Consider the following 27284-nt stretch of genomic DNA (forward strand, 5'->3'; position numbering starts at 1 on the left):
TGGGATACCACTCTATGAACATTTATCTCTAAAATACAGGTTTTTCTTCCTTGAAAAATACAAGTGTGGCTCAAAAAATAAACACTTCATATTGGCTTCATATGTTTCATACACAGTTTTCACATTAAAGCAATACATCTGTGTTATGAGCAATCACTTCCCCTAGCACAGAGATGCAGACCTACATTCTATTTATTCATTGCTGAAGCTGTGTCAGGGGAAGCTAGGCTTGGGGATCAGGGAAAGAAAGGTTCTTCCCCAGAGGGTGCTGGGCACTGCCCAGGCAATGGGCACAGCCCTGAGGCTGCCAGAGCTCCAGGAGGGGTTGGACAGCACTGCCAGGGATGCACAGGGTGGGATTGTTGGGGTGGCCAGCAGAATCAAGGCCCTTTGTGAGAGTCTGTGCCATTTCACTGCTAATGCTGCAAGCTTTCAAGGCTGTGGACAGGGGTCCTTGAGAATTCAGCCAGCTGAAATAAACTCATTTCCATTTTCAAGCACTTCTGTTATAAGGACACATTAAAAAGAAAGTGCTTATTTAATAATGATGTCCACTTTTAATTAGACTCATATTACAATCTCTCTGAAAAATCTGCCTTTGAAAACACCAACAAAAGCTCCAAAGCAGACATAATTTTCAGTAACCAGTATGCTTACAGAAACATTTCAGTTACAAGTCCTCTTTCCTACTTCTTAGTCAAGCTAGGAAAAAAATACCACTTGCTTAAAGTAAATTCATGTAATTTTGCCAAAATATATGTTACTCAATTTTATCAGGTGTCACATAAACATTCAAGACTATTTTGCTCAGTAAAAAGGTTGCTTTCCTCCAAGAAAATTTCTCAGGTGCTTGCCAAAAAGCAGTCAATGATTCAGGAAGCAATTATAACAGGAGTACAAGAATCTATATAAAAACAAACAATGATCTTGGACACTAATGCCAGCTTTCTTGACAATAGTTGTGAAATTGTGGTGGAGATTATTTGGTTCCTTTTGGTAGCACAAGACTCCAATTTTTTTTGGAGTCTTTTACCTTGGTTGTGGTACTCCCCATTTCCCATATGCAAGTGCACACCACACATAGCTGCTATCAAAACTCATCTGTAAACATGTAAATAAATAAACAAACATCTCTGCTACAGTGCAGAGATTCATGGAGGAAGCAACTTCAGTCAGGACTTTGTGGCTCTCATCCCTATTGACTCTGTAGTGCTCTAATTTCAGCCCAAGGCTGTTCCTCAACAAGCAGGTGACAAATGGAAAACCACATTCACTTCAAACTGAGAGGCACCAGCAGAGGAGGCCAATCTCCATTGCTTGGCTGATGCACACACTCAGCTCACAAGCTGCTCATTTCTAGAGGGCAGAAGCTTTGATGGGCAGGAGGGATCCCCACCTATGCCAGAACAGAGTCCAAGAGACAAAGGGAACAACTTTATTCACTGCTGCTGTGTCAGACTGCCCTCAGTACACACTACAAGTACCTGTCAAAGAAAAGAACATTTCCCACCGGCCTTGCCAAGCCAGCTTAACGTGCTAAGAGTGTCTATTCCTGTTAAAACTTGAAAAGAAAAGCTTCCTTGTCTAGATGTGATGGAAGAGAACATGGAAAAAGTCAGCTTTGGCTATGGTATATGCAAGTTCATGCTCTATTTTGGTATGCCAAGTTCAGGACTTTACATTTTATTCACACTAAACTGGAGTGTATGAAACCAACACATAGTACAAGAGTCTGTTGGATGACAGCTGTTAAAAGAAAAACTCACATTTTAGTGCACTTTAAAGTAAAAGTTGAGTCCATGGTTAGGCAGTAACTGAGGTTCCCATCCTTACCTCTGAAGCAGTAGCTGCAATGTTAACACCACTGGACTGTCCGTTCATTAGCTCCATACTGCCACACCATGAATCTTCAGCCCCACATTTACAGCAGCAGGATCATCTCCAAGGCAACCCAATAACCATTCCTGCAAAGAGCAAAAAGGTGTCACAAACCACTTTCTGCAGGGCTTTTCATCAAGATGCAGTGCCTAAAATCCTTAACAAAAATAAATTACTTCCAAAATGGCTACACCACTCTGAGGTCCAGACTTTGGATTCTGACCTGTATTTTAAGATTACCAAAATACTTAAAACCAACATAAACTGAAGGATCCATTAAGATCCATCAGGCACTGGCAGTATTGACTTACCATATTCTTTTCCCCTATTGTTTTCTCTATGCCAGGAATCAATATGTAAATATATGCAGCAGTAGCCCTAACAAATTGATGTCTGCAACATCAGTTCACATACTCTGCTCTTCCTTTTATTACCAGCTTTAAAAGGTATATTCCAGTATATATGTTAACTCTATTAGGTAACTTTGAGGTATTATCACTTCCTGTCTTATAGGACTCTTCACCAGCTTCCAGCAAAAATTATTACATTGAAAGCAATTAAAAGTAAAAATGGAATTTATCATTTTCTCCACAAATGACCCAAACTACTGCTTAGTAAAAAAAACCCAAACAGAAAAACACACAAAGGAAAACTCCACACACTGACTTTTAATGCACTCTTGCATGAACACTATGACTTTCATTCCTGCAGAGAAAAGGCTGCAAAGAAATGGAACCCTTTGGCATCCACTATAAAAACTGTAAGACTACCCAACCCCAGTGTTACAGAGTAAAAATTGGTTTGTGCTTAAATTAATGAGCTGTTAGTGCCCTCTAGTGTGAAAACTATTATAAATCAGCTTCCATGGATCTATGTCTATAGCACAGGTGAGTGCTTCCAAAGTTGCTGCTGTTTATTAAGTTCACTTTTGGTTTGTAGTTTAATTCAGAGTATTGCATGGTCTGAAAACAAATGGAGAGTGACAGGTAACTGGTAATTCTACATGACAAAACAGTTTTACAGCAGCTCATACTTAATGCCTCTAAGGAATGCAATAAAATAATCTGAAAAGCTGTATCTCCAAGTGACCTAAACCAAGTATGTCAGACAGACAAGCTTGGAAGGCAAGAGACTGCAATATTTAAATAAGAAAATATCCCAAAAAAAGAGCAATATTTAAGCAGTAAGATATCCTCAAATTTTCAAGTGTCACCATAAGAATGCAATGCAAGAGAGCAATGTGGCAAATGTCAGTCACACACTACAGCTTCCAGGTATTTCTGAGTATTACCAGTCCCATCTGAGTTGTTCAGCACAGCCACCCACATTCCACCCTCAGTTGTTTTGGGAAAACTGACAGAACTCTCATTCACAGGAGAGAGGATGCTACATTTCATTTTAATGTTACACTCCCAGTCCTCATGCTTTAATTAACACTGATTCCTCCACTGAAAATGCATTCAACTGCACTTAAGCTTTAAATTACAGACCACATAAAGGAAAAAATCTCATCTCTGGCTTCTGAGAGTCACTGCTGTCCTGTCCTTCCCCATCTCAATTACCCTTCAGATTGTCTTGTGGAATATTGCCAAATGCACAGCTCCCCAGTGCCTCTCTCCTGCAGCTTTTTCATTTACAGAAGGGGAAAGCACAGAAATGAAACTCTGATGTGTTACAAGTTTCATTTATGTAGTGACAGTAGAGGACAGAGGTACCACATCTTCAACACCAGTGTCAGGTCCCCTGACATGCTGAAAATGGTAAATTTATCCCAAAGTAATCTCCTCTGCTAAAAAAAAAACCCTACCCTTTAAAAATTTGGGTTTTTTTAAACCATTATACTTTTAAGGAAAGTTGGCACTTTGGCTTTGTATGATACAGTTATGGAGAGTATGACAAAATTGTGTAATCTTAAATAAAGGTTATATATTTGACCCTTGCCTCACATCAGCTTCAATTGTTCCCCTTCTCCATACCAATGGGAAGTGAAAAGGGAAAGAATAAGAGATGTCCTTCTTTGCAAGGAAAAATAAAAACCTGAGCTCTGACGGCTTTTTTTTGTGGCAATATTTGGATGGTGTTAATTAAAAGAAATTACAGCTATCACAGAAGCCTATGGAGCTGGCAGCTCAGCCTCACATCAACAAGAGCAAATGAATTCCTGTGTCAGCAAATGCTCAAGCCCAGTTTCCTCAATGGCTCCTCTCACAGAACCCACAGCCACTCACAGGAACTCCCTCCCCATATTCCCTGACAGACTTTCCACCCCACAGGATCTGCCAGGAAGGGCCAGCAGTGCTGCACACTGATCCAGGTTCTCCTTTTCTACCTGCTTACTGTGATGGGAGTTGAGAGAACTCTCTTAGTTAGGTGTAGGCCACCATGCTGAGAAGTGACTTCTATGAGGCACACAAACATTGGCTTTTTCCATTTATTTTTTTTTAATAAGCAGAAAATCACTTAGGAAAAAAACCCTTCATGCAAAGAAAATGGAGTTTATAAAATATATAATCTGCCATCAAGCTGCATCCTAACAAAGCTGTCCATACAATGATAATTTTGTGCCCATTGCTACATTACAAGAGTATGCCTGAATATATTTATACTTTTTCCTATTTTGTGGAGATACAGTAAGGAGCTGAATTAGTACTGAACTACTGTAAATATATATTTATAAACTTTGAAGTTCCAGAATTGGCAACTTTCACAATGTTCTCACGTCTAGCAGCTTTCAGAAGTACATCACCACTCCCATAACAGGAACACTCATAGCAACAGTTTTGGTCAATGCGTTACTTGAGACAGATATTGAAAAAATCCTCATACTGGAATAACTAAATAATTTGCTTTCTATACTATCCTTCTGCCCAACACCCAAATAATCTGTGAACAGCAGAATCAGAAAGTGATCAAGAGCAGAGAAGTTCAGAGCAGCACAGCTGTCTGTGGAATGACTGTCACCACACTGCAGTAGTGTCACAGTGTTCCCTGCCCACCTCGTGTCTCCAATTACCAAACTGAGTTACACGGAGTAATCTGAACTCCCAGTCAGTTTCTCCTCTCCCATTCAATAAATGCCTTTGTGCTCAGAAATTAATTGCATGTGGAACTGAGAGTGTTTCTATGATGCACAAACACCTAAGCATTGATGCCAGCCTGAAGCCTTGACACACTGTGAGGTATCTTCCTACCACACCACTCATACTGTACAGTAGAAAGCAAACTAAAAATACTGATACAAATATTCATCACACTCAAACAATGAAAATACCTAGACTGTTGTTGTGGTTTAGCCCCAGCCAGCAATTCAGCCCCATGCAGCCACTCACTCACTCCCCCACAGTGGATGGGGGAGACAATCAGCAGAATAGAAGTGAAAGATCTCATGGGCTGAGATGGAGACAGCTCAGTAGGGAAAGCAAAACCCGTGTGCTCAAGCAGAACAAGGAATTCATTCCCTGCTTCCCATGAGCAGGCAGGTGTTCAGCCAGCCCCAGGAAAGCAGGGCTCCGTCCTGTGTAACATGGAAAGGCAAAAGTCACTCCAAACATCATCCCTTCCACCTTCTTCCTCCAGATTTACATATTGTTATATCTATGACCTAGAATAATCCTGCTGGGGTCAGCTGTCCTGGCTATACCCCATCCCAGTTTGTTGTGCAGCCCAGCCTCTTTGCTGGTGGGATGAGGAGCAGAAAAGGCCTTGACTCTGTGTAAGCCCTGCTCAGAGTAACCAAAATACTGCTGTGGTATCAACACTGCTCTCAGCACAGAGAGAAATCCAAAACACAGCCCCACACCAGATACTGTGGAGAAAATGAACTATACCCAGCCAAAGCCAGCACAGCTAAGCAGGGTCTGGTGCCTCCAGTGAGTTTTCTGCAAATCCACCCAAGCTGTGGTGCTGACCATTCCCAGGCAGGGGCTGCCCTGCAGATCCCCCAAGGGAAGGCAGCTCCGAGCAGGGGCAGCAGCAGCAGGGTGTGCCCGAGCCCAGCCGAGGCAGAGCCGACCTGATCCCAGCACAAAGGGGAGCAGAGTGTGCCCTTTGTTCCGGACAAACAGCGCTGCCAGACGCACTGACTGCAGCCCAGCTGAGTGAGAGTGAATCAACTGCGGCTGGAAACGCTTCTCCCCAGCGCTGTGTCACAAGTGACTGTGACCGTGTGCCGGGGTCAGCTGCAGCACACGGGGCAGCAAAACCACAGCACCACGGAATGTCAGAGCATCAGCTGGCTCCAACCCACGTACTCCTTCCTGGTGCCACCAGCATCGCGACAGGGAGCACACTCCGGGTCACACACGGGGATATAACCAGCATTGTGTACAAGCTGTGTACAAGCAGTTGCTGGAGTTTGCTAAGCGGAACTTGCATTTGCATCGCGATTTCAGCATATTGTGTATCACACTGCTAAATCAGAAATCCTCTGTACCATCAGCCATATTCAAATGGTTAATCTAGCATTTAGCATTCCACCCTCCACGTGTGGAATATCTGAAAGAGCCTGAGCAGAGAGTACTGGACTCTCACAGACGTCTAACACAACACTGACACCTGATTCCCTTCCACAGCAGATGTTCTTGGCTCAGTCTGGGTCAAACACTGTCCCCGAAGTACTGTATAAACAGCATTTTAAAAGACAACCCTAAAATTAAACACAACCTTAAAATTACATTTGAAACTTCCTGCCCAGAACAGTACAGAAGCTTTGAGGAAACAAACACTGAAGTTTTAGGAACAGCTCAAGAGTCAAGATGACCAATATCCTCTTTTATTCTTACACACAATGTCAGTACAAAGTGTCATTTGTTTTGATCACAGATCCCCATTTAGAAAACAAAAGTGCCTTGCATGGATCATCATTAACTATAAATGCAGAGTCACTACCCAAGACGTTAGGGACCAAAATAATCTGTTCCAGACACAATGAACCTCAGCTCCTGATCTTGTGGAAACTAGAGAGTGCAGGAAAACTTAACTCCAAAAGGTAAAAGCTGAGACAACTGCTAAGGATGAATACAACCCACAATGAAAAAATCTAAGAAACCAAACACATTTTAAAAAAAGGCAAAGCACACACTCCACATCAAAACGAATCCAAAGAACATAAAAGACCCACAATGAAGCAGAGAGTTACCAAGGAACAGGCAAAGAACAACGAAGAAAAAACAAATTGCGCCTTCCAAACTACATCCTTCAGTTTCACATTCCAGCCACCAAAGCAGAAACCCAGCCTAGTTACTGCACTGCACAAATAAAGACAATATGCAAATATCCTCAAAGAACAGAAATGAAAATCATCTAAAGCCACACTTGAATTCAGTTTTCAGTAGGCATGATGATATTAAGATAGTAAAGCTGATAAAAATAGTAACTTCCACAAAAGACATAAAAGCTCAAGCAAGTTAATACTACTGCATTCTCCTGCAGAAAATGTATCACTGAAAATAATAAAATCCCACACACTATGAAATCTCCAGATGTGTGAATCTTGGCAATTTACCACTAGTGAAGACTGAGATAGGAGAGAAGACACATGTTGGGTAGACATGACAAAAACAGGGCAGCATAATATCAAAAAACCAGACTACTAAAAGTTATTAAATGTTCAATACCACCACAAATATTATAACAAAAACCATTTAGAAATACAGGAAAGCAATGTAATACAGGAGAAATAAAACTATCTGATGGACAGAAGAATGAAAAGAAAAAGTCAATCATTAAAGGGCTCTTGTAGCTGACTCCTGTAAAATTTCTGCTGTGAATTTCAGCTGGAAATGATGCTGTAAACATGAAGTAGCCACATGAGACCCAGATATTTACATCAGCTATGAACCAAGACTACCTGCAGAAGGGACACTGATGCTGTACTCTATGCAGTTCTGGTCACCTTGTTTCCAAAACATTTTTTCCATGAAATGCATGCACAGAAGGGCTTGCAGGTATTCTCAAGGCAGCGAAACTTCTTTCCTAAGAGGAACCCACGAGACCTCAGCTTGCTTATGGTAGGAAACTGAGATCTGCACAAGGACACAATTGCCATATTTAACTATCAGGAAGATAAACCGGAAGTATATAATGCAGATAAACCAGAAGAATAAAATGCAAATTTATGCTCAAAATCTGAGTAACAGCAATTGGGTTCTTGAGCAGTTTTCAGACACCACCACTAACAGCAAATATCTCACAGCTGCTCAGGTTCATGCTGGACTCCTCCCTGACACAAAGTGCCACACGCTGCAGCAGGAGCAGCACAGCTGCCCCAGAGACACAGACTCTGCTGGAAACTCAAAGCACTTCTGTGCTCACACAGCTCACTTCTGTCACACACACATTCCTTCCCCAGGCAGCTGTTGCACAACAGTCACAGCAGTATCAGCTGGTTAAGCTCCAAGACAGATGAAATTAGAACCCACAAAATAGCAAGAAAGGGAACAAAAAGTTCTTTCATTAGGTTTGACACTGAAGTTTTAAATAAAAATGAAGTTTCATTAAATCTATTCATTTAAATTTAGATTCCCTTTTTCTACCTTAGAAAAATGCTTTAGCTGTCAATTAGGTAAAATTATTATTCTTTAAGACACTATTCACAGAGCACTTTCACTGTAATTTGTTCTGAATAAATCCTATTGCTGCTTTTATGCACCTCATTCCCCAGCTTAGGGAATGGAAGGAGGCTGGGGGAGAAATAAAGAAAGAGAGAGAGATAACAGCAAGGTAACAGCAAGGCTCTGTCTCATTCATATCTTGGTTTCCAGCTAATGAGGCCTCCTCTCTGTGGTTCTCCAGTACCCATGCTCTCCTTTTTAATCTCAAAAACTGGTACAACTTGTAGCTCCCATGTCCTAGGATGAGATAAAGAAAAACCAAAACTGAAAGCCAGAATATCCTTCTCCAAGGCACAAGTTACTCATTTACCAAATCCTATTACAAAAATCAAACCATTATCCCAGTCTGTCATCAACTTGCAACAACAATCAAGAGGTTCAGCTCAAAATGGAAAATTTTCCAGGTTAGTTACACACAAATAGGAAGGAGATCCTTACCACTCAAAAGCAGCTTTCCTCAGTGGACTGACTCAGGGCCAAGACTGAAATGGGAGATATTCTAGCAGAAGGCAACAAATTTGGGTATGAGAACTGGGACACAGCTGCAAGCAGTGGCAGAGCTGGGCTCTCACAAAGGCACGAATCAAGCAGAAGGGAAAGGATCATTGCAGGCAGCAAATGGAGTAAGCCAAAATTGTGAACATGTGTATGTGCCATTCAGGCTCAGCCTGAGGTCCTGGAGCTTGGCTTTCTGCTACCTAAAGGCCTCTCCAGCAGTGGCTGAGTGATAAAAGACAAAATGTAGGCACACCAAGACAAGAACTGCACAAAACCTGAAGAACTTTCTGCTTACAAAATGCTTACAAATCCTCACATCTCTGGGTGCTTCTTCCTTCAGAGATCATCAAGAAACCTCTGTAGTTCTTGAGAAAAGTGCACAGAACAAAGCTTCATTCCTTTGGATCTGCCTATTACTATGCAAGTGCTACCAGAAGAGTGAAACTTTGAATTTATGATACAGTTTGGTTTAGTTCCCATATGCCAAAAGAGTAAGCAGTAGGGAATTCTTTTAGCACAGAAAGTACATCAGAAGTGTAAGGTTCTTCCTTCCTGATCTCCCTCCCACAACTAAAACAAACCAAAGCTGAACCTCTTGGAGCAAAATCTGCTTTCATCCTGAAGAAGAAATCCAGGTCTGCTCAAGGAACCAGAGGAGAATCCCTCCTTGCCCCAAAGACACAGCAGGAGAAAACATAACCTAGAGACATTGCTGAAGGAAATACTTATTTTCAAGAATAAGAAGTAAAAAGATTGCAAAGAAAATAAATAGGATTTAAACTAGAAGCAAATATTTTAATTAATTAGGCAGTTCTATAAGATGATAATCTTTCCCCAATTGGATTTTCACCTCCACCACTTAGCCATACAGTTGTCAGTTTTGTTTGCAAACAAGAGGAGCAGTAAATGATGAATGTCCCCTTGATTAAGTGGTGCTCAGTTTGCAAAGTGTTATTCTGGCTAAGAAGTGCAGGCATGAAATCAGTGGAATTAATAAAGAACACATCTGTGGACACCATTCTGAACAGGGATGTCATACTGAAGAGCATGCAACAGTGGAGCACTGAATGCTGCTAACATGGACTTCAGGATCCAAAAACTCTTTTCAGACATAGTTAGATCCAGTTTTGCTTTGTTTGAGGATAATACAAGTTACACACAAATGGGGAAGAATTATTAAGACTGTGCATCAGCAAAAATATCACATCTCACAGTGAATAGTCTCTAGAACTGCTTTCTATATTCCTAGTTTCTTTATTATTATTTTCAATAAGGCAGCACAAAAAATTTCAGCAGAAGGCAGACTTGAAGATCATTGTAATGATCTGCCAATGGATCCACGCAGGTGGCTGCCTTCTCTCAGAAGGAAAAAGATTTGGGAAAAATACTTGAATATAACTTTATGTACAGGAATGACAACTGACAGCCTGAGTTCTGTTACTGCAAACAGACGACAGGAACTCTGACACCAGCAGTACCAGCCTCACATGCCAAAAGCACATGTAAGAAAAAATCTGATAAAAACCAAGCCTGAGGATCCCCCCTGAATTTCCTGTGTAAACCTACACATCACACAGGGTAAAAAGAAAACTCAAATTTCCAAGCCTACTCCTGTAGGTGTCAAGTGCTAGGGTCAAAATTGCAAACAGCCAAACCAAAACTAAGATGATCAAACCATCCTAGGACAGATTTTTAACAAGAGAGAGATGAGAAAGTCCCAACTGTTGCTGAATAACAGCCTCCAAATCCACAGAAATAAGGACATGGTACATCCACCAGCCTTAGCTGCACCCTTGCTTTGTACAGTAAGGTAAAAAAGGAAAAGAAGTCAAAACTCCTCCCTGGTTGAATGCCTGAGTTTTTCACTGAGAAGAAAATACTGCTGAGAGAACATTTTACTGCATTTCTTTATTAAGCCACTAATAAACACTTAAGACTTTTCTCAAAGAGGACACACAATATCTTAGTCTGGTTTGAAATTCAGCTTTCAGAGATGAGTACAGCCTTTATCAGTAAAACCTGGGCAGCAACATTTCAGCCATGTTCTCTGTAATTATTCTTTCCTGAACATCATGCACTGATGTGCACTGTTGCTATAGAAATGGTGCCAACAGGGGAAAATCTATCAGCCTGAATTGCCTGTTTGGTGTGGTGACTGCTATGGGAAACTACAGCAGGCATTTGGGGAGAGAGGGGGATCTTCTGCCTGTGTCACCATCCCTGCATTCATTTATGGGAGGGTGTCAGGCCCAGGGCAGGCAACTTCAACAAGCAAACAACACACAAAGCAGTTATTTATCAATCTGAGCATTCCCTTCACCTCTTTTCCATATTTCTGTCTCACTGTGGAAGGGCCTCAGTAAATCAGCCAACTCAGGAGAGGATAGATGAAGACCCAAATACCCATCACTTAAAGTCAAATACCTTTCTCCACCCAAGAGCAGTCAGCAAGCAGTGACCAGCAAAGCACCAGCCTAATAAAACACAACAGAAACCTGGAAACCAAGTTAATTCAAGTACAGGACTCCAAGAGTCAGATGGCCTGACCACTTATCAGTGACCCACTCAGAGGGCTTGAAACTGTTGACCAAGAATGTTTGCTTCAACTCAAACAATTCAGAGTGAATATTCTCATGAAGGGGGACAATGTATTTTTAAGATGGCATCAGACTTTTTTCTTGCTATCAAAATAGAAACTTAGAGTAGACCACAGGGCAACAGTGTCTCTTTAGACACTCAAGGCAGACAGGAATTTATTTGAAGGCCTGAAATTCTGGTAAACCCATTTGTCATTTGTTCACAAACAACATCAGCCCAGTCACCAGAAAAATCTCAGTGTGACTTCAGGTAAATGGGCATTATAAACAAGAGCCCTGCTGGAGCCATTTCTAAGCCATCTATCTGCATTATTGATGAAAGGAGGTGCCCTAAAGAGGGAATGACATAATAAATATCTACAGAACTTGTGTAACTGATGTAGAACACAATGCTTTCCAGAAGACATCAAAAAGACACTGAGATGGAGCAGCACAAGCATTAATTTGAAGAGCACAGCTGGCAAAGAGTAAGAACCAGCTACACAAAATCATTTGTATACCTCTAAGGGCAGTAAAGGCAAGCCTTAAATTCTTGTTACAAAACCAAGAGAAAGCCACTGCAGGGGTAAGATTAATGACATGCCTTCAATACAGACTGTCAAGAAGGATTTTTAAGATTATTCCAGCACTGTGAATTCAGCACAGCATGTTCACAAGTGATATCCTACCCAGCTACTTGGATATTTGAGCTGTTCAGAGGATGACTGGATAATTATCACTCAAACATATCCTTAAGCTTATGAAACACAGCTGTGTCCATTTCTGCCAAATCAATGAAAGCAGATACTAAAGATTGATTTAAGTGCAGACATGTGCAAGCTGGAAACTTGGGTCCAAGAGTAATGACAGAAGTACTCTGTACACAACAGAGCTGTGATGGATTTGAGGGAAAATGGTGTTTTGAATGTAAACTACTGATTTACAGCAGATAACACTTTCCTTTTAAGGAAGCCATGCGATTTAACATTTCATTTAACTAAAGAGAGAATTATAGTCAACTTTTTGTTAATCTTTTAACTGATAAAAAGTAAAACTGGAGTGCTGCAATGCAAGAAAGTGCATGGCATGACAGGGCAAGCTACCACAAGTAGGAATACAAAACCCATTGTCATGGGACCACGAGGGGATGGTAACTTTATCTTTAAAAAGCTCACAGATTAGAACCTTCCAACAGAATCCTCTATCTGCTATTTCACTAATACTACTAGCCAAAATCTCTGATCTTAGCAAAATGATTGGAAATTGCTTTGCTTCCTTTCCAGGTTCACCAAAACCATGACAGCAATAAAGCTCAGGGAAACCACAATTAGAAGAACTAAAGCAAAGATCCTCAGATCCTAAGACATCTACCAGGTAAGGATTCCCTGGCAACTTCTGGCAGGAATCCTGTTCTAAATTTTGCACAAACATTTTTTCCCCCTTCTGCAGAGAGGACATCTTTAGTCCAGAATAACCAACAACAATTTTTGGCTTTTTCTAAAGCAGCAGTCATTGGTCATTCTGGACAAATCAATGGAAGCTAATTCTTCACCTCATCTAAATGAAAATACAACACTTCTTTGAGCCCTGCCATGCCCTGTATTGCTGTCTTAAAACAAAAATCCAGTCACACAAATATGTAGCTTAGCTAAGACAAGCATTTTTGCTCTCGTGCAAGATTCACCTTGAATAAGAGGAAAAACATGAAAGAAATGTCCATGACTAACACAGAGAACTGAAAGGGTCTTAGCAACTGTTTCTAAGTATTTGGAATGAGTAGCCCAAGTTAGTTTGGACAAGGATTTGATGCTGCTTTGTCATTAAAGTGTCCTTGTTCTGGAGGTGCAAGGAAATCTGTCAACATGAGAAGGATGAGTGGATGCTGCATAGCAAAGAAGGAGCAGCCTTGCCTGAGCAACAAAAAAGCCCCAGTGAAGAGAAAGCTGTGCTGGGAAACAAACTCAGCTGGGAGAGCTCAACAGGGAGCCCAATTAAATATATGTGTGTGTGCATGTGTGTATATATATAAACTCAACTAATTAAGAGCTTTCAGTATTATCTCCAAGTCAAGATCGTCCATATCATCAAACTAAAAAAACAAAGCAAAACACAAATTAGGAATGCATTTCCCCATGCTAAACTAGCAGGAAGCAAGTTGCCTGTTACCTGCTGAAAGAATGGCTGAAAAAGTCAATACCTTGGCTGCCCTCTGAAAACACTTTAATCTTTCAGTTTCACGTTCAGCTTGCCAAGTAGGGGAGGTTCATGCTGATGCTGCTGTTATTTAAACATGAAAGAGAAGCAGCCACATCATAAATAGGGTATTAGTACCTTACTGTTGAAATACCCTGAAGTCACCAGCCACAACATGGTTAGTGTGTTTTGGCAGGTGATACTTCTGAAACAGCTTTATCACTTAAAAGCAAAGCTATTTTAATGATCTATACAAATTTATCTTTCACTACCTCCGAGTCAGCCAACAAAAACTAGCTAAGCAAAAACAGGCATCACAACTACTAATTTAAATTCAATATTCATATAGGGATTTACAGGGTCTTTCTGACAGATGAATGTAGTTTGTTCACAAACAACAGAGCAGGGCTTTCCAGGAGAGTTGTGGTGGCTAATAAACACCATTAACCTGACAGAGCTGGCAAACATCAGACAGCAGGGCTGCTCCATCAGAGCAGCTGCATAAAGCAGCCCCCTCACTGACAAATGGAGCCAATTCAGCATCAGCTCACCCTGGGACCCAAGCAAATCCCCAAAAGCCCCATACCCAAAAGAGAACACAATTCCCAAGTGGCATTTCCAACCTAAGCAAGACTCCTTTACCTCTTCCATTACATGTTCTCTAATTTTAAGTATTGTTACATTAAAAATCATCAGCCTCATCATCAGAGAAGATGCTGATTATGAATTCCAAAAGACAGCAATATTTTTCCTGTAAGCAAAGCACTTCTACCAACTTTATGAGAATCAGAAATACAGAAAAAGCAACAAAGAACCAGTGATCAGCAAGTCTAATGATAACATCATAGAAACACACCCTTCTGCCCTGGGGAAAAAAAGATATCCAATTGCATTAACAGGCTGAACATAATAGGGAAAGATGACACCAGAGAAAGAGACAAGCAACAAAAACTTCAGTTGCTGAAGTCCATCACTTCTCCTCATCTGCCCTCCCTCACTTCAAGCAGAATCAAGAAGATAGCCACGACATTCAGTACCAGACACAGAAACGTGACACCTGAAAGCAGCACAGAACTCTGACAAACCCCAAGACAGCAAGGGAAGCCTGTCTTTTCCTGGTCCCTGCAGAGATCTCACTTCTGTCCACGTCCTTTAACTCCACTACTGCCCGATTCTGTTTTCCATTTAAGATTATTACCTCATAAAAAGAGAGGAAGAAAAAGTAAGTAAAATAATTTCCTAAGTCAGGAGATTAAGAGCTACCTTTAAAAAAACCCAGGTACAGCTGAAATAAAGGTCTAAACTCTTCTACAATGTATCTTTGTTTACAAATGAGGGATTTAACAGAAGTTTTGTGGGTGCAGTAGCTTAGCAAGACATCTCTTGTGTTTGTCTGATAAATAATGCAAGGAGCTATCTTCCCTTTTTAGCAGTATCACTTAACAGATGCCAACTGGATTTCTGTGTCTGTCTGACAGTGCAACACAAATACAACACACCTCTGAATTGTACCAACACACAGATCTGCACAGCAGATTTCACATCTTCCAAACCCACTCTTCATAAAAGACTTTGGCCTCAACAATGCCCTTTCAATTAATGTCTTTATTGTCCTATAAGTGATAGAATTCAGATCAAGAAATATTCTTCAAAAAAACCACATCAGCCTCAAATCAATAGTGCATACTGTCAACTCCTTTTAGTCTTAACATGCTTAAAACTTCATACCTGTTTTACACACTTGCTAAGTTTTGCTATAAGCCCTGACATAATGTCACCTTAAAAACTTTAAATTGTACATACAAAAAAAAATAATATCGCAACGTGCAACAACACATATGTGGATATTTCTTTCCCTCTCCCTCCCGGTCATATGGCATTGATGACCAAAACCAGAAGGAATTAAAACAGCTCCAGCTGCTGGTCTTGAACAGTTTTAGACCTCACTTCTCAACAAGCCCATGTCCCTGAACACCAGCTCATACACAGCTACAGAAATACCTCTTTGAAGATAAATTAAATTGCCTTATCTGAAACATGAACTAGCTCCTAATTGAAGAAGCCTTCCCACCAAGACAGCCTCAGAAAGAGTCAAGACTGACTTTACAGCAGTATTAAAGGCAAGTCACAGCATGAGATACAGTTCAAGTTCTGTCATCACACAGACCCTATCCACATTAAAAAAAGCCACTGAGTTAATTAGGTACAAGGGCAAGTCATTACATGCAGGCACTGAGGAAGCTGCTCACAAGCAGGTCCTAGAGCACTCCATCAGCTTACCTGCCATTCCTCAAAGGTAAAGAAATACTTTAGTACCTCAAAAGTAGCTTTTTTTGCTTCATATTGCTTTAATGTGCCTTCAGCTATATAAAACACTGTACCTCTGGCACACATCAATAGTGAAAACTTACCAAGCTTGCTTTTTTGTTTCATCTCCTGACTACAATTTGGTAAACATCATTTTCCCCTCTAAATTCCTTTAAAATGATTCCAGGTGGACACTCAGCCACTTTAATAGATACTGGAAGTAGAGCTGAACAACCTCCACAAATAAAATCATCTTTTGCCAGCATACCTACAGCTACCCAAGGGTATAAAAGATAATCAAAGAATCACAGTCTCACACTGTTATTAGATTTGGTACTGCTACCTTCCTTTGTCCAATGTAACACAATATGTGCTTGTTTAAAGCACCATTAAAAACTTAGCAAGGCACATCACTATGAATACCAAAATCTATTATCAAAGAGCTACCTGGCGAAATCTGTTCAAAATAAATGCAAAATAGGCCCAGCCTAGGAGGGGAAAAAATCCCCAAAGGAGGATTGTAAGAAATTATGTATGATCAACACAGCAAACAACCAGCAATGAGTGGAGAGCAAAGCCTTTTTCAAACACAAAGCAGCAAAAACATTTCTATCACAGAGGGACATTTGCTCTGATATAAAGAACACAGGAAACAGTTTCCTAAGAAACCACCCACCTGACAGCATCAGTGAATGACATATTAAAAGGTAATAATAATAATAATAAAGCCTCATAGCTAGGTAATGTTTAACCTCATCTTATCTTGAGGCAGACCTGCAAGGGCCAGGTTTTACCCACCCCAACAAATGCCCCAAGTTTCAGGCTGCTCACTGGCCACCACACTCCTGTCTCTCAGAAGCAGAGGGTCAATGTGCAGCTAAGCAGAAATCTTGCTAATACTTCAGTAATTTTGCACTCTGAGCTCCAGAAAATACTTGCAAATCACTTCAGCTGCATGAAAGGACTGAACTCAATGGATTCTACCCTTACACATTATTCTTTTCCAAAATGCCTGTTGGCATAGTTCTGTAAAGGTCTGATCAATAATTGTATCAAAATTATTTAGAGGCACTTACCAGACAAGCCTGATGAGTAATGCCTAAACAAACTGGTCAGTCTAAAAGTACATGACTAACATTCTAAAAATACACGAGATAGCTGCCCCTTCTCAGGTAGGCTTCCCAATAAAGCACATGGGAGAAGTGGCTGCTGGCAGAGTGCTCTGGGCCTGCAGCAGCACTGCTCAGGTGCCCTTTAAGCACACAGGAAAAGTTCATTACACCAGTGGCAGAGGAAGTACAACAATTGTGAGTCACCCCCGTAACCGTGTGCTTTATCAATACACTTCACAACACTGAAGTTACTAATTACTGACAGCACTACACAGTGATGCAGCAATGGGAAAGTGAGCAGCTTGAAACTTTGGACCTTTTTATCTTTTACTGGTCTGGCACATAGAATTTACGTGCATTCTGAAATCCACAACAAACACATAGGAAACTATGCAATGCTACCAGCATTCTAACACCTCACATCTGCTACCTGCAGATGCTTTTGGAATGCCCAGAATACTTCACAGACTTGTGGACATGATCAGCTGTATGACCAAGTTTCCACCAACACCATCATCACTGCAAACTCACTTCACCAGCCTACTGTAAAAGATGCAACAATGGTAGAGTTTGGCTCTATGCAAAATGGATTTTCAGAAGTGCCACAAGGATCCTAAAGTGCCTTAAATTTTCCTGCATAAAATCTGAAACAAAGTTTCAGCTTTATTTCAAGCTCCCAGACCTGCACACCCAGATAGGGATTCAAGACAACCACTCCACAAGCTCAGCTAATAAACCACTGACATTTGACCCACTTTTGATTTCAGCTGGTTTATGGGAACTTGATTTTACACTCACCATTCATCTCCACCACTGAAGGTTTTTCATGTTCCTTTCTCTGCCATGACATTAGCCCAAGAGTTTGTACAGCTCAAGTGAACAGTCTGGGGAAGTATCAAACTGAAAAACAAGGCAAGGGCCAGGGGGAAGCTTCATTTCTTAGCTGGGTAAGTTCCCTGACGCAGCTCTCTCTGCTGCTTTACCTCTCTATTTCTGCCAAGCCAGGCAGAGAAGTGAGCAGTCAATAAATAAGCTGCCTCACTGCACATAGGGTCACAGCCTAACTCAATTACAAACCAACTCACATTAGTTACAGCTGTGGAGGACCCCAAAGTTATCAAGCCAGCAACAGAAATTCAGGGCAATTAGAAGATTACACAAACAACCTGGCAGTAAAACAAGTGGACTAGAAACAACCATTTACAGAGTTTATAGATTTGAGTTTTACACAGAACTCACAAGTCTATCTGTGCTTACACACCTCGTCAGACAAATTCATATGTGAAGCTGATAAAGAAAAACAGTAGAGATGAGACCTTCAGCTTTTCACTGGAGGCTTCTGCCTGCCTACACATTAATCTGAAAATGATGTATCACAGCAGAAAATGTGCTTTGTACTAGTCCTGTTTATTCACTTATTAGTCTGAGTCCAGCCACTCTGTGACACTATACCACTAATTCTAAATCTAAATGAAAATATAATACTAGAGTCTAGACAATTACCCCAAACCCTGGGCACATTAATAATGTGATAAAAGCAATCCAATTTACAAACTGCATTAAGATCACTTTTTTCAGGATCTCTGCCAGTTTTATCTAGCCACTATTATCTAAGAAATACACCTTCATCTTCTGTAAAAGATCAATATCCTTCTTCCCCAGCACAATCAACCTGAGCCCATTTCAATGAGAGCTGATTACAGAGCCTCCAAGCTGCCCCTTAATGAATAATGAGGGAGGCACAAATCAAACAACTTTTAATGCCACACCACTACAGCAATGGTCAGAGCATGAACAGCCAGACCTGGGTCACTTCAGACTTAATTGATTGCTGCCAACAGCACAGCTCCATTAAAGAGGAAAAGAGGTGACACATGCATATTCCAAAGCCCAAGTGCCACTGAGGCAGCTCCAAAGCCAGCAAAGCCTTCTGCATCCAAATCACTTTAAATTGGAATTACAGCCTGAGAGCCAGGGTACCTCAAGCTTCTCCTCTGCAAACCCTGTTACCCATTTCTTCTCCGAGCACTTCAGCCCTCAGACAGCTGATGGACACACAGGACAAGCAGTATAAGTCAAGAGATTCACAAGCTCCAAGAAATTAATAAATTGGGCCAACCACTTTTTGGCAGAGGAGCTCATAGCAAGCTCCACAATCAAATTCCCTCACTGGCAGTTCTGCTAATGCCTTACCCATGCTGGTTTCAACTCCTAAACTGACCCAGGCTTGTTACACTTCCTTACTTGCACTAGGAACTACACTACTAGCTAAAACCCACGAGAGGAAAGGCAAAGACAACTTCCAGTCAAAACTTTCCAGGTCTAATCAGCTGGTGGGGGGGATCTCAGTCTTCCAGTCAAAGGCTTCAAAAAGGCTGATTTTACTGCTTCAACATGACTGCTGAGAACAAGTAATAAACGTGAGTCACCAGAGGGCACTAACACTTCCACCAAATGGCAAATGCAGCCCTTCAATTAGGGAGGCTGATAATTACATCCACATCATCATGTATATTTTATCTGGATTGAACTTCAGCCAGCTTGTTCTAATCCATGTTCAAATCTCAACTACATACTGATGAGGCACTGAGCTACACTAACTGTTGTGGTCCCACCTGAAACACATGGGACAGACTGACAGTCTCCTCAGACAGAGCAGGGAACACGGGGCAGGCACACGTTCACATGGCAGCTCAGGCTTCCCGTGCCTGCAGAATGTTTGTGCACGTTTAAATACAAATGGGATCCTGAAACAGGCATGGAGAACAGGCCACGAGTCCTGCATCTCAAAGGAACAGAATAAATAACTCTTCTGAGGAGTTTGAATCAAGATCTGTCCTATCATAGGGGACCACAAGGAGCATCAGCCTGGAGAAAAGGGAAAGGCTTCCCTGGACCATCAAGCAGCAATGGATGTGGTGTTCTCTCAAGTCTGGCATCAAATCAAATGCCATGTTACAGCCTTAATCTTTAACACAGGAGGCTGCTCTTCACCACTGAGAAACAGGCAGGTTTTTAAACCACAAATATGATGCTCAGCAGGGGCTGATAAGAGTTTCTTGATGTTCTGACCAAGCAGCTCTGGAGCTTCCCAGTGCCAGCAGCACAGCCAGGGAGTTTCTGGGCCAGGAAACCTTGACTTATTGATGCAGTTGATACAAAGAGCCAAAACACACCTAAACAGGACAGACCTACAGAAATAACAGCAAAGCCTCCACGCCCTGCAAGGCACACAGCAGCTTCTTTTCCCAGTTTTACCTAAACTGTCATTCTCGTAAGGACTGTAGGACAACAAAGCCATGGAAGAGAAAGGGAATCCTACCCTTGTGGAACAGTACACCTCACCAGGCAGCTGTTGTTTGTCTGTCTGTGCTGAAGTTACTGACATGTGAAAAGTGACAGTGACAGTAAGGCTGGGGTCGGAACACTCAGTGAGCAAACCCAGGAGATCTCCAGGGGTTCAAGGCAGACACCGCTGGTGCCACATGACAGACTACAACCCATCTGGGGAGCTCTGAAAGCACCAGCTGAGACTGCACTGGAGTGGCACACACACCTCAGAGCAGCCAGTCCAGGAGAGTGAAGATCAACCTTACCTGCAGGTCAGGAACGCTGCATCTTAAACACTGTGTGGTGACTCACTAGGCTCCCCAGGGCTTCATCTGCCAGACTGTAAGATTCACCAAACAGGTCCCTTTCGAGACAAACTCTCCTACAAGCTGGAACCCAGACTGGGAACAGCCTCCCTCGGCCACAAGCGGCTCCAATGCCCATCATTTATTTCTATAATTTATTCAATTTATTTGATATGATTTGTGCCATTCTAACTCCTGAGTGACAGCCAGCAGCTCCAGTGTTCACAACACACCACAATGCAGGACACACCCTCCCTGTTTAGGGCTCTGGGCACCCTCTCCTGACTGCAGAGCCAGCACTGGAGCCCTCCCACCCCTCACACCCTGCCTTGCCCAGCTCCCACCCTGGATGGCCCCATCCTGCTGGGACCAGCCTGCCCACAGCCACGACCCCAATGCCTTCTCCCTGGAATCCCACAGGGCTTTTATGGATCTCTGTAAAACAAAAGGAGCTGCAGTCACACATCCACACATTCCAGGGCACTGAGCACACAGAGAATCTACTTCAAACGCCCAACTGCAGCATTAAGACACTTCAGCAGTCTTTTAAGGTGATTAATTCATAAACAGACCAAACATGAAGCCCACAAAGCTTCTGTTCATGCACTAACTATGACACATGCATTTATATTAAAAGATGATTCCTACTGCAGCAGTTCCAGGTATTTAAATGCAAAGATTTTTAACAGAAATCTTTCATTCTTTTGAAAACACATTTCTAACTCTGTTTTCTAACAAGACCTGTAAACCAATACTTAGAAGAGAGATACATTATGTCTTTGGTGGCTTACACTTTGAAAAAATGCAACCAATTACACTCCCTACCCCTAAAGGATATTTTCAACTCAGCTTTAGTTATTGAATGAAAGGAGGAGCTCAAATGACTCAGCTTCAAGCAAATATACAGGAAAAGATTAACCCCTAATCTCAATGCAAAAAAAAAATAGTGGAACAAAGTGATTAAGATGGAGGTGTGGCTTGTCAATTCAAATCTTTTAATATTCAAAGACATCAAGCAGAACATTAGCACACTATGACTGCATTACTTTTCTGTACAAAAGTAATTTTGTCGATTTCAGTCAATTTCAAAAATCCCAGTCATTCAAAAATCACAGTCAATTTCAAAAATCAAAGTTTACACAAGGAGTTGTAGTTAAAGTTAGCCCTGTATCTTCATTCTTGTTCCTCAGTGCTGAGCAGCATAAAGATCAATAAAACATCTGAACACTGACATTTTTAATCTACAGTCACAAGGCAAGATAGAAGTGTAAAAAGGAAAAGACAGCTCTAAAATTCTGCAGGAAAACACCCACATTTCCACAGGAAAAAAGAAACAACAAAAAAAAAAACAAAAACCCAAGCAAAACCCATTGGTGAGCAAAGAGGATAACCTCATGAAGGGTTTTTTCTTGGGGGGAGGATTGACTCCACTGGACTGAGTTAGACATTTCATATCAAAATGCAGCAAAATAAACCACAAGGCAGAATGTTTCACAGGGGGGCTCCCAGACACCGAGGGGCCGCTGTACATCCCCCTCATGAATTCCCAAGCGCTCGTCCCCATCTCAGCCAAGGCACAGCAGCACCGCGGTGCAGAACACACCCCAGCTGCGCCGGGAGGAGGAACGCTTCACTCCAGACCAGCCGGAGCGCTCCTTCACATGCAGCCAAACTGCGAACACGGATGTCACCAGAGGGCACCCTCTCAATTCCAGTGACCCAACTTGCGAGCAGGGCTGCAGACAGCCCGGAGCAGGGATGTGCACGGGCTGTGGAAAGCAGGAATAACTCTGCTTCTGCAAGGAACTCCCTCTAAAAAAAGGAATTTAATCCTCCATCGAAATTTAAAAAAACAATAATTCACTGATGTAGCCCAGAACCATAAAATAATTTCCAGAGTAATCAGAGACATTCCTAGAAAAAAATCACTATTATCAACTTCTGTACAATATGATGCTGTGGCACTTGATGGTGCCAACCCAGTCCAGGTGTTTTGGCACCCATGTGGATCACATCAGCTCCCAAAAGCAGGGTCCAAGGCAGGACAGCTCATGCAGAGGTGCCTATGGAAATCCTTTGGCTCTGCTATCAGATACTACACCTTACAGTAATACACAAAAAAATGCATGAGTAGTTCTCAAGCTTTGGTCCATGTATTATTTCTAATGCCCTGCTGAGAGTTAATAATGTCTTAAAATGAACACCTGGTAAGTTGAAGTTCATTAAACAAAATAATGCACAACCAGTAACACGTGCAATAGGTCTGTATACCAAAAATGGTCTCAAACCACCAGTTGGCATGAACAGAATGTTATACCCATTTTGTTTAGAAATAAACACCAACAAAGTACAACTAAAACAAAGTCAGCTGCAGAAGCAAGCAGCAATAAGAGAAAAATAGGAAATAATCATTGTGCATCCCATATTTTCCAATCCTGAGAAAACCTAAAAAGCTGTAGGCCTATCAAACATTTGATTGCCTGATTATCTATTGATCCCATTTGAAAAGAAATAGCTTCCACCTCTTGTAGTTATCTGTGATTGCAAAGCTCTTTAATTCAGCAGAGGCACAGAAGGAGGGGTACAGGAATAAGAACCTTTTTTCAGTAGAGAAATCTCTCCAAGAGTGTCAGTATAGAAAACCTGCAAATAGAGATACACATCCACAGAATTTCACCAGGCCTGCAACTACTATTAAACCCCAGGGCAAGTTACTCCAAAATATTACCTGTCATCACCACTCATCGTGCTTTGAAATATATCTACAGAACTGCCTCTCCAGCATCTGCTGCCAGGACAGAAATAATGCTAAACACACCTCATGTCTCATAAACACCATCTATCTGTCCATCCTCTAAAGCAGATTCCCATCTGCTGGAAAGTAACATGCTCTGAAATTACCCTGGTTTACATCAAAGTGGTGTGATGTGTGTTCATCCCCTTCTTACAGCCACTGTCCACGTTGTCTCTGGTATCCTCATGCCTGTGTGCTGCCCTGTCCCTCGTGCCCCCATCCCTGGGCACTGCCCTGTCCCTCGTGTCCCCATCCCCTCCTGCTGCCCTGTCCCGTCACTCGTGTCCCCATCCCTGTGAGCTGCCCTGTCACTCGTGTCCCCATCCCTGTGTGCTGCCCTGTCACTCGTGTCCCCATCCCTGTGAGCTGCCCTGTCACTCGTGTCCCCATCCCTGTGTGCTGCCCTGTCCCTCATGTCCCCATCCCTGTGCCCTGCCCTGTCACTCGTGTCCCCATCCCTGTGAGCTGCCCTGTCACTCGTGTCCCCATCCCTGTGTGCTGCCCTGTCCCTCATGTCCCCATCCCTGGGCACTGCCCTGTCCCTCGTGTCCCCATCCCTGTGTGCTGCCCTGTCCCTCATGTCCCCATCCCTGGGCACTGCCCTGCCCCTCGTGTCCCCATCCCTGTGCCCTGCCCTGCCCCTCGTGTCCCCATCCCTGGACACTGCCCTGTCTCTCGTGTCCCCATCCCCTCCTGCTGCCCTGTCCCTCGTGTCCCCATCCCTGGGCACTGCCCTGCCCCTCGTGTCCCCATCCCCTCCTGCTGCCCTGTCCCTCGTGTCCCCATCCCTGTGCCCTGCCCCTTGTGTCCTCATCCCTGGACACTGCCCTGTCACTGCTGTCCCCATCCCTGTGCCCTGCCCTGTCCCTCATGTCCCCATCCCTGGGCACTGCCCTGTCTCTCGTGTCCCCATCCCTGGGCACTGCCCTGTCCCTCGTGTCCCCATCCCCTCCTGCTGCCCTGTCCCTCATGTCCCCATCCCTGTGCCCTGCCCTGTCCCTCGTGTCCCGGTGGCGGGCCCATGCCCGGGGCAGCACCCATGGATAGCGGTATCTCTCCGCCACAGCCTCCGCTCCGCCCCGGCCGCCCTCCGGCCCCCGCGGTGCCCCACACGCGGCCGCGGCTCTGCCCGTCCCCACGCACCGACACCCCCGTCCCTGAGGGCTCCACAGACAGCGAGGGCGGGGTGTCCACGTTAGAACCCGCTCCTCAGCCCCGCAAGCAGGCACCGGGGGGGCGAACATCTCTCCCGAAGCCCCGAACCCTCCGTCCCGCAGCCAGGCTGGAGCCCCGCCGCGTACACACCGGCGAGAAGGGGCTCCGCTCCTCGCCGCCCCCGAGTGAGGAGGAAGGGGAGGAGGGGGAGGAGGAGAGGGCGGCAGGTGGGCGGCGGAGCCCCGGGGGGGCCGGGACCCTCCCCGGATCTGGGAGGGGACGGAGCGCCTCCAATCCCCGGCCGGCAACAGCCCTGCAAGGCCCGGCGTGCGAGCCGGGGTGAAGCCTCCTTTCTTCTCTCCTCCTCCTCCTCTGAGGAGCCGGACAATGAGCCCCGCGGAGGCGGGCGCCGGCTCCCTCCTCCTCCTTCTCCTCCTCCTTCTCCCCTCCGCGACAGCGCAGCTCACCTGCGAGAGGGGGGATGGATGACGGCGGGGCGGCCGCTCGGAGGTGCTGCGGTGTCTGCGCGGGTCGCTGCGCGCCGCCGGCTCCGCAGGCGCGGGGCGGCCGCGGCCACAGTGCCCCTCACACACTCACTCACTCTCACACACACTCACACACACACACACGGCATGGGGGGGGCGCCCGCCCCGCCCGCGCATGCGCGCAGAGACCCCCCCCAGCCCGCCTCCTCCCGGCGCCGCGCGCGGGCTGCGCACGCGCCGCCTCAGCGCCGCCCGTGCCGCCCCCAGCCGGCGCTGCTGAGGGCGGGGACGTGCGGGGGGATGCGCGCTCGCTCCCTCGCGGCAGCGCCGGGGCTGGGACAGAGCAGCGGGGCCCGGCTGTGACCGGCACCACGGTGTCAGACAGACCTGGGCACTCCATGCCACGTCCCGAAACACCTGCGGGGATAGTGGCTCCGCCGCCTCCCTGGGAAACCCGTTCCAGTGTCTGATTGCAGAATCCTAGTATTGTTGAGGTTGGAATGGACCTCTGGACATTATCCAGTCCGGCGGAGCAGGTGACACAGGAACGCGTCCAGGCGGGTTTGGAATGTCTCCTAGAAGGGAGGCTCCACGCCCTCCCTGGGCAGCTGTTCAGCGGTCTGCCACCTTCACTGCGAAGTTCATTTACACTTACATCGTCACCCTTTCTGTGAGGGAACTCCTGCTGCTGTCCGACCCGAACCTCCCCTGGCGCAGCTCAGCACCATTGCCCCTTGCCCTGTCCCTTGTGCCGTGGGAGCAGAGCCCGGCCCCAGCCGGCCCCACCCTCCTGTCAGGGCCTGTGGAGAGCGGGAATGTCCCTCACGGAGCTCCTGTAGTCCGGGCTGAGCTCTCCGTGAGGCGTCGCTCCCTAGCGAGTGAAAAGACAACGGGGGCAAGGAAAGGAGCTGGCCCCAAAATAAAAACTATTACATTGACAAGAGCTCTGTTCTGAAGGGATGCAGTGCAGTGACTTTTATGATTTCCTTCTCTGCACTCACAGTCATTGGGGAATAATCAGTTTATGAGGGGCAAAGCAAGGCCTTCAAGGTGTTGGCAGCGTTTCTGGAGTGAAAGCCCTCAGAAAACCACAAGGTTTTGCAAGAGTTGCTCTACAGTCACCAGAGCTGGCAGTGCTATCGTCATGGGGACAGGAGCTGGCATCGCCACCTTGCCATCCACAGCCCCAGCCAGGCAGTCTGCAGCCCCAGTGAGTTATTGCAATAATTAATAGCTACCATTTATACGTATTCTGAATGCTTTGAAAGCAATGCCTAATCTCATTAAATTGTGAATTGACTTGTTTTCATCCTGTTGCGGAGCTAAGACAGTCACTGCTTCCTTCACATCCATGGGAGATGGAGTTGGTGATTTGTTCCTATACTGGAACTGCTGCCATTGCATCTGTGGCCACCTGCTATGGGTTTTAATGAAATACAGAGCCACCTGCTAAGCAGAATGCCTGATTTTTATTAGACTTGCAGACTGGTGAGAATACAGGTGCTATGATCCAGATTAAGCAAGTCCAGCAGGCTGGAAAGAGGGTACCAGCTTTTAAATCTGTCAGGGAAATAAGGCAGGCAGGATTTGTGAAGCTACAGGCACAAATTTCACATTAAGCAAAGAAAAGCATTACTTTTAGGTACAGTGCCATTTCCCCAATTTAATAAACCTTTGTGCCTAGAAAGAGAACACTGTCCCTTGTATGGGGACCCTCTTGTATGGGGTTTTTTGTTGTTTTGTTTTGGGTTTTTGTTTGTTTGTTTTTTTGTTGTTGGTTTTTTATTTGTTTGTGTTTGTGGGGCTTTTTTCCCCCATGGTAATCTAGTACAGTATCAAATTCATTCTGAACCAGAATAAATGAAGGGAAAATAAAATGCCAAATGCCATCCTGCTGTAAGGTTTTCAACAGGTGAGCCAGTGGATGGAAAGACTGTTTCACCAGATTTGGAAGCACAACAATTTATAATATAGAAATAAGAAAATATTACAAAGTCGTGGAATTGTTAAGTTGAAAAAGAGCTCTAAAATAATTGAGGA

General features: G+C 44.1%; 1 protein-coding gene across 3 annotated transcripts in view; it reads right to left on the minus strand.

Annotated features, from left to right (window-relative positions):
• Nucleotides 1-25329, minus strand: part of RALGPS2 (Ral GEF with PH domain and SH3 binding motif 2) — a 114625-nt gene extending 89296 nt beyond the window's left edge. For 2 of the 3 annotated variants that reach the window (XM_063165397.1, XM_063165395.1), the window contains exons 1-2: nt 25227-25329; nt 1834-1964 (exon numbers count right to left, since the gene is read on the minus strand). In XM_063165397.1, coding sequence (XP_063021467.1) covers nt 1834-1890 — 57 coding nt within the window. In that variant the 5' untranslated portion in view covers nt 1891-1964; nt 25227-25329. Of the gene's footprint in view, nt 1-1833; nt 1965-24747; nt 24892-25226 lie in introns of those variants that run through there. The other variant, XM_063165396.1, reaches the window with a different exon arrangement.
• Between the last annotated feature and the right edge of the window lie 1955 nt (nt 25330-27284).

Source organism: Melospiza melodia, chromosome 11 (genome assembly GCF_035770615.1).
Source record: "Melospiza melodia melodia isolate bMelMel2 chromosome 11, bMelMel2.pri, whole genome shotgun sequence".
Lineage (NCBI taxonomy): Eukaryota > Metazoa > Chordata > Aves > Passeriformes > Passerellidae > Melospiza > Melospiza melodia.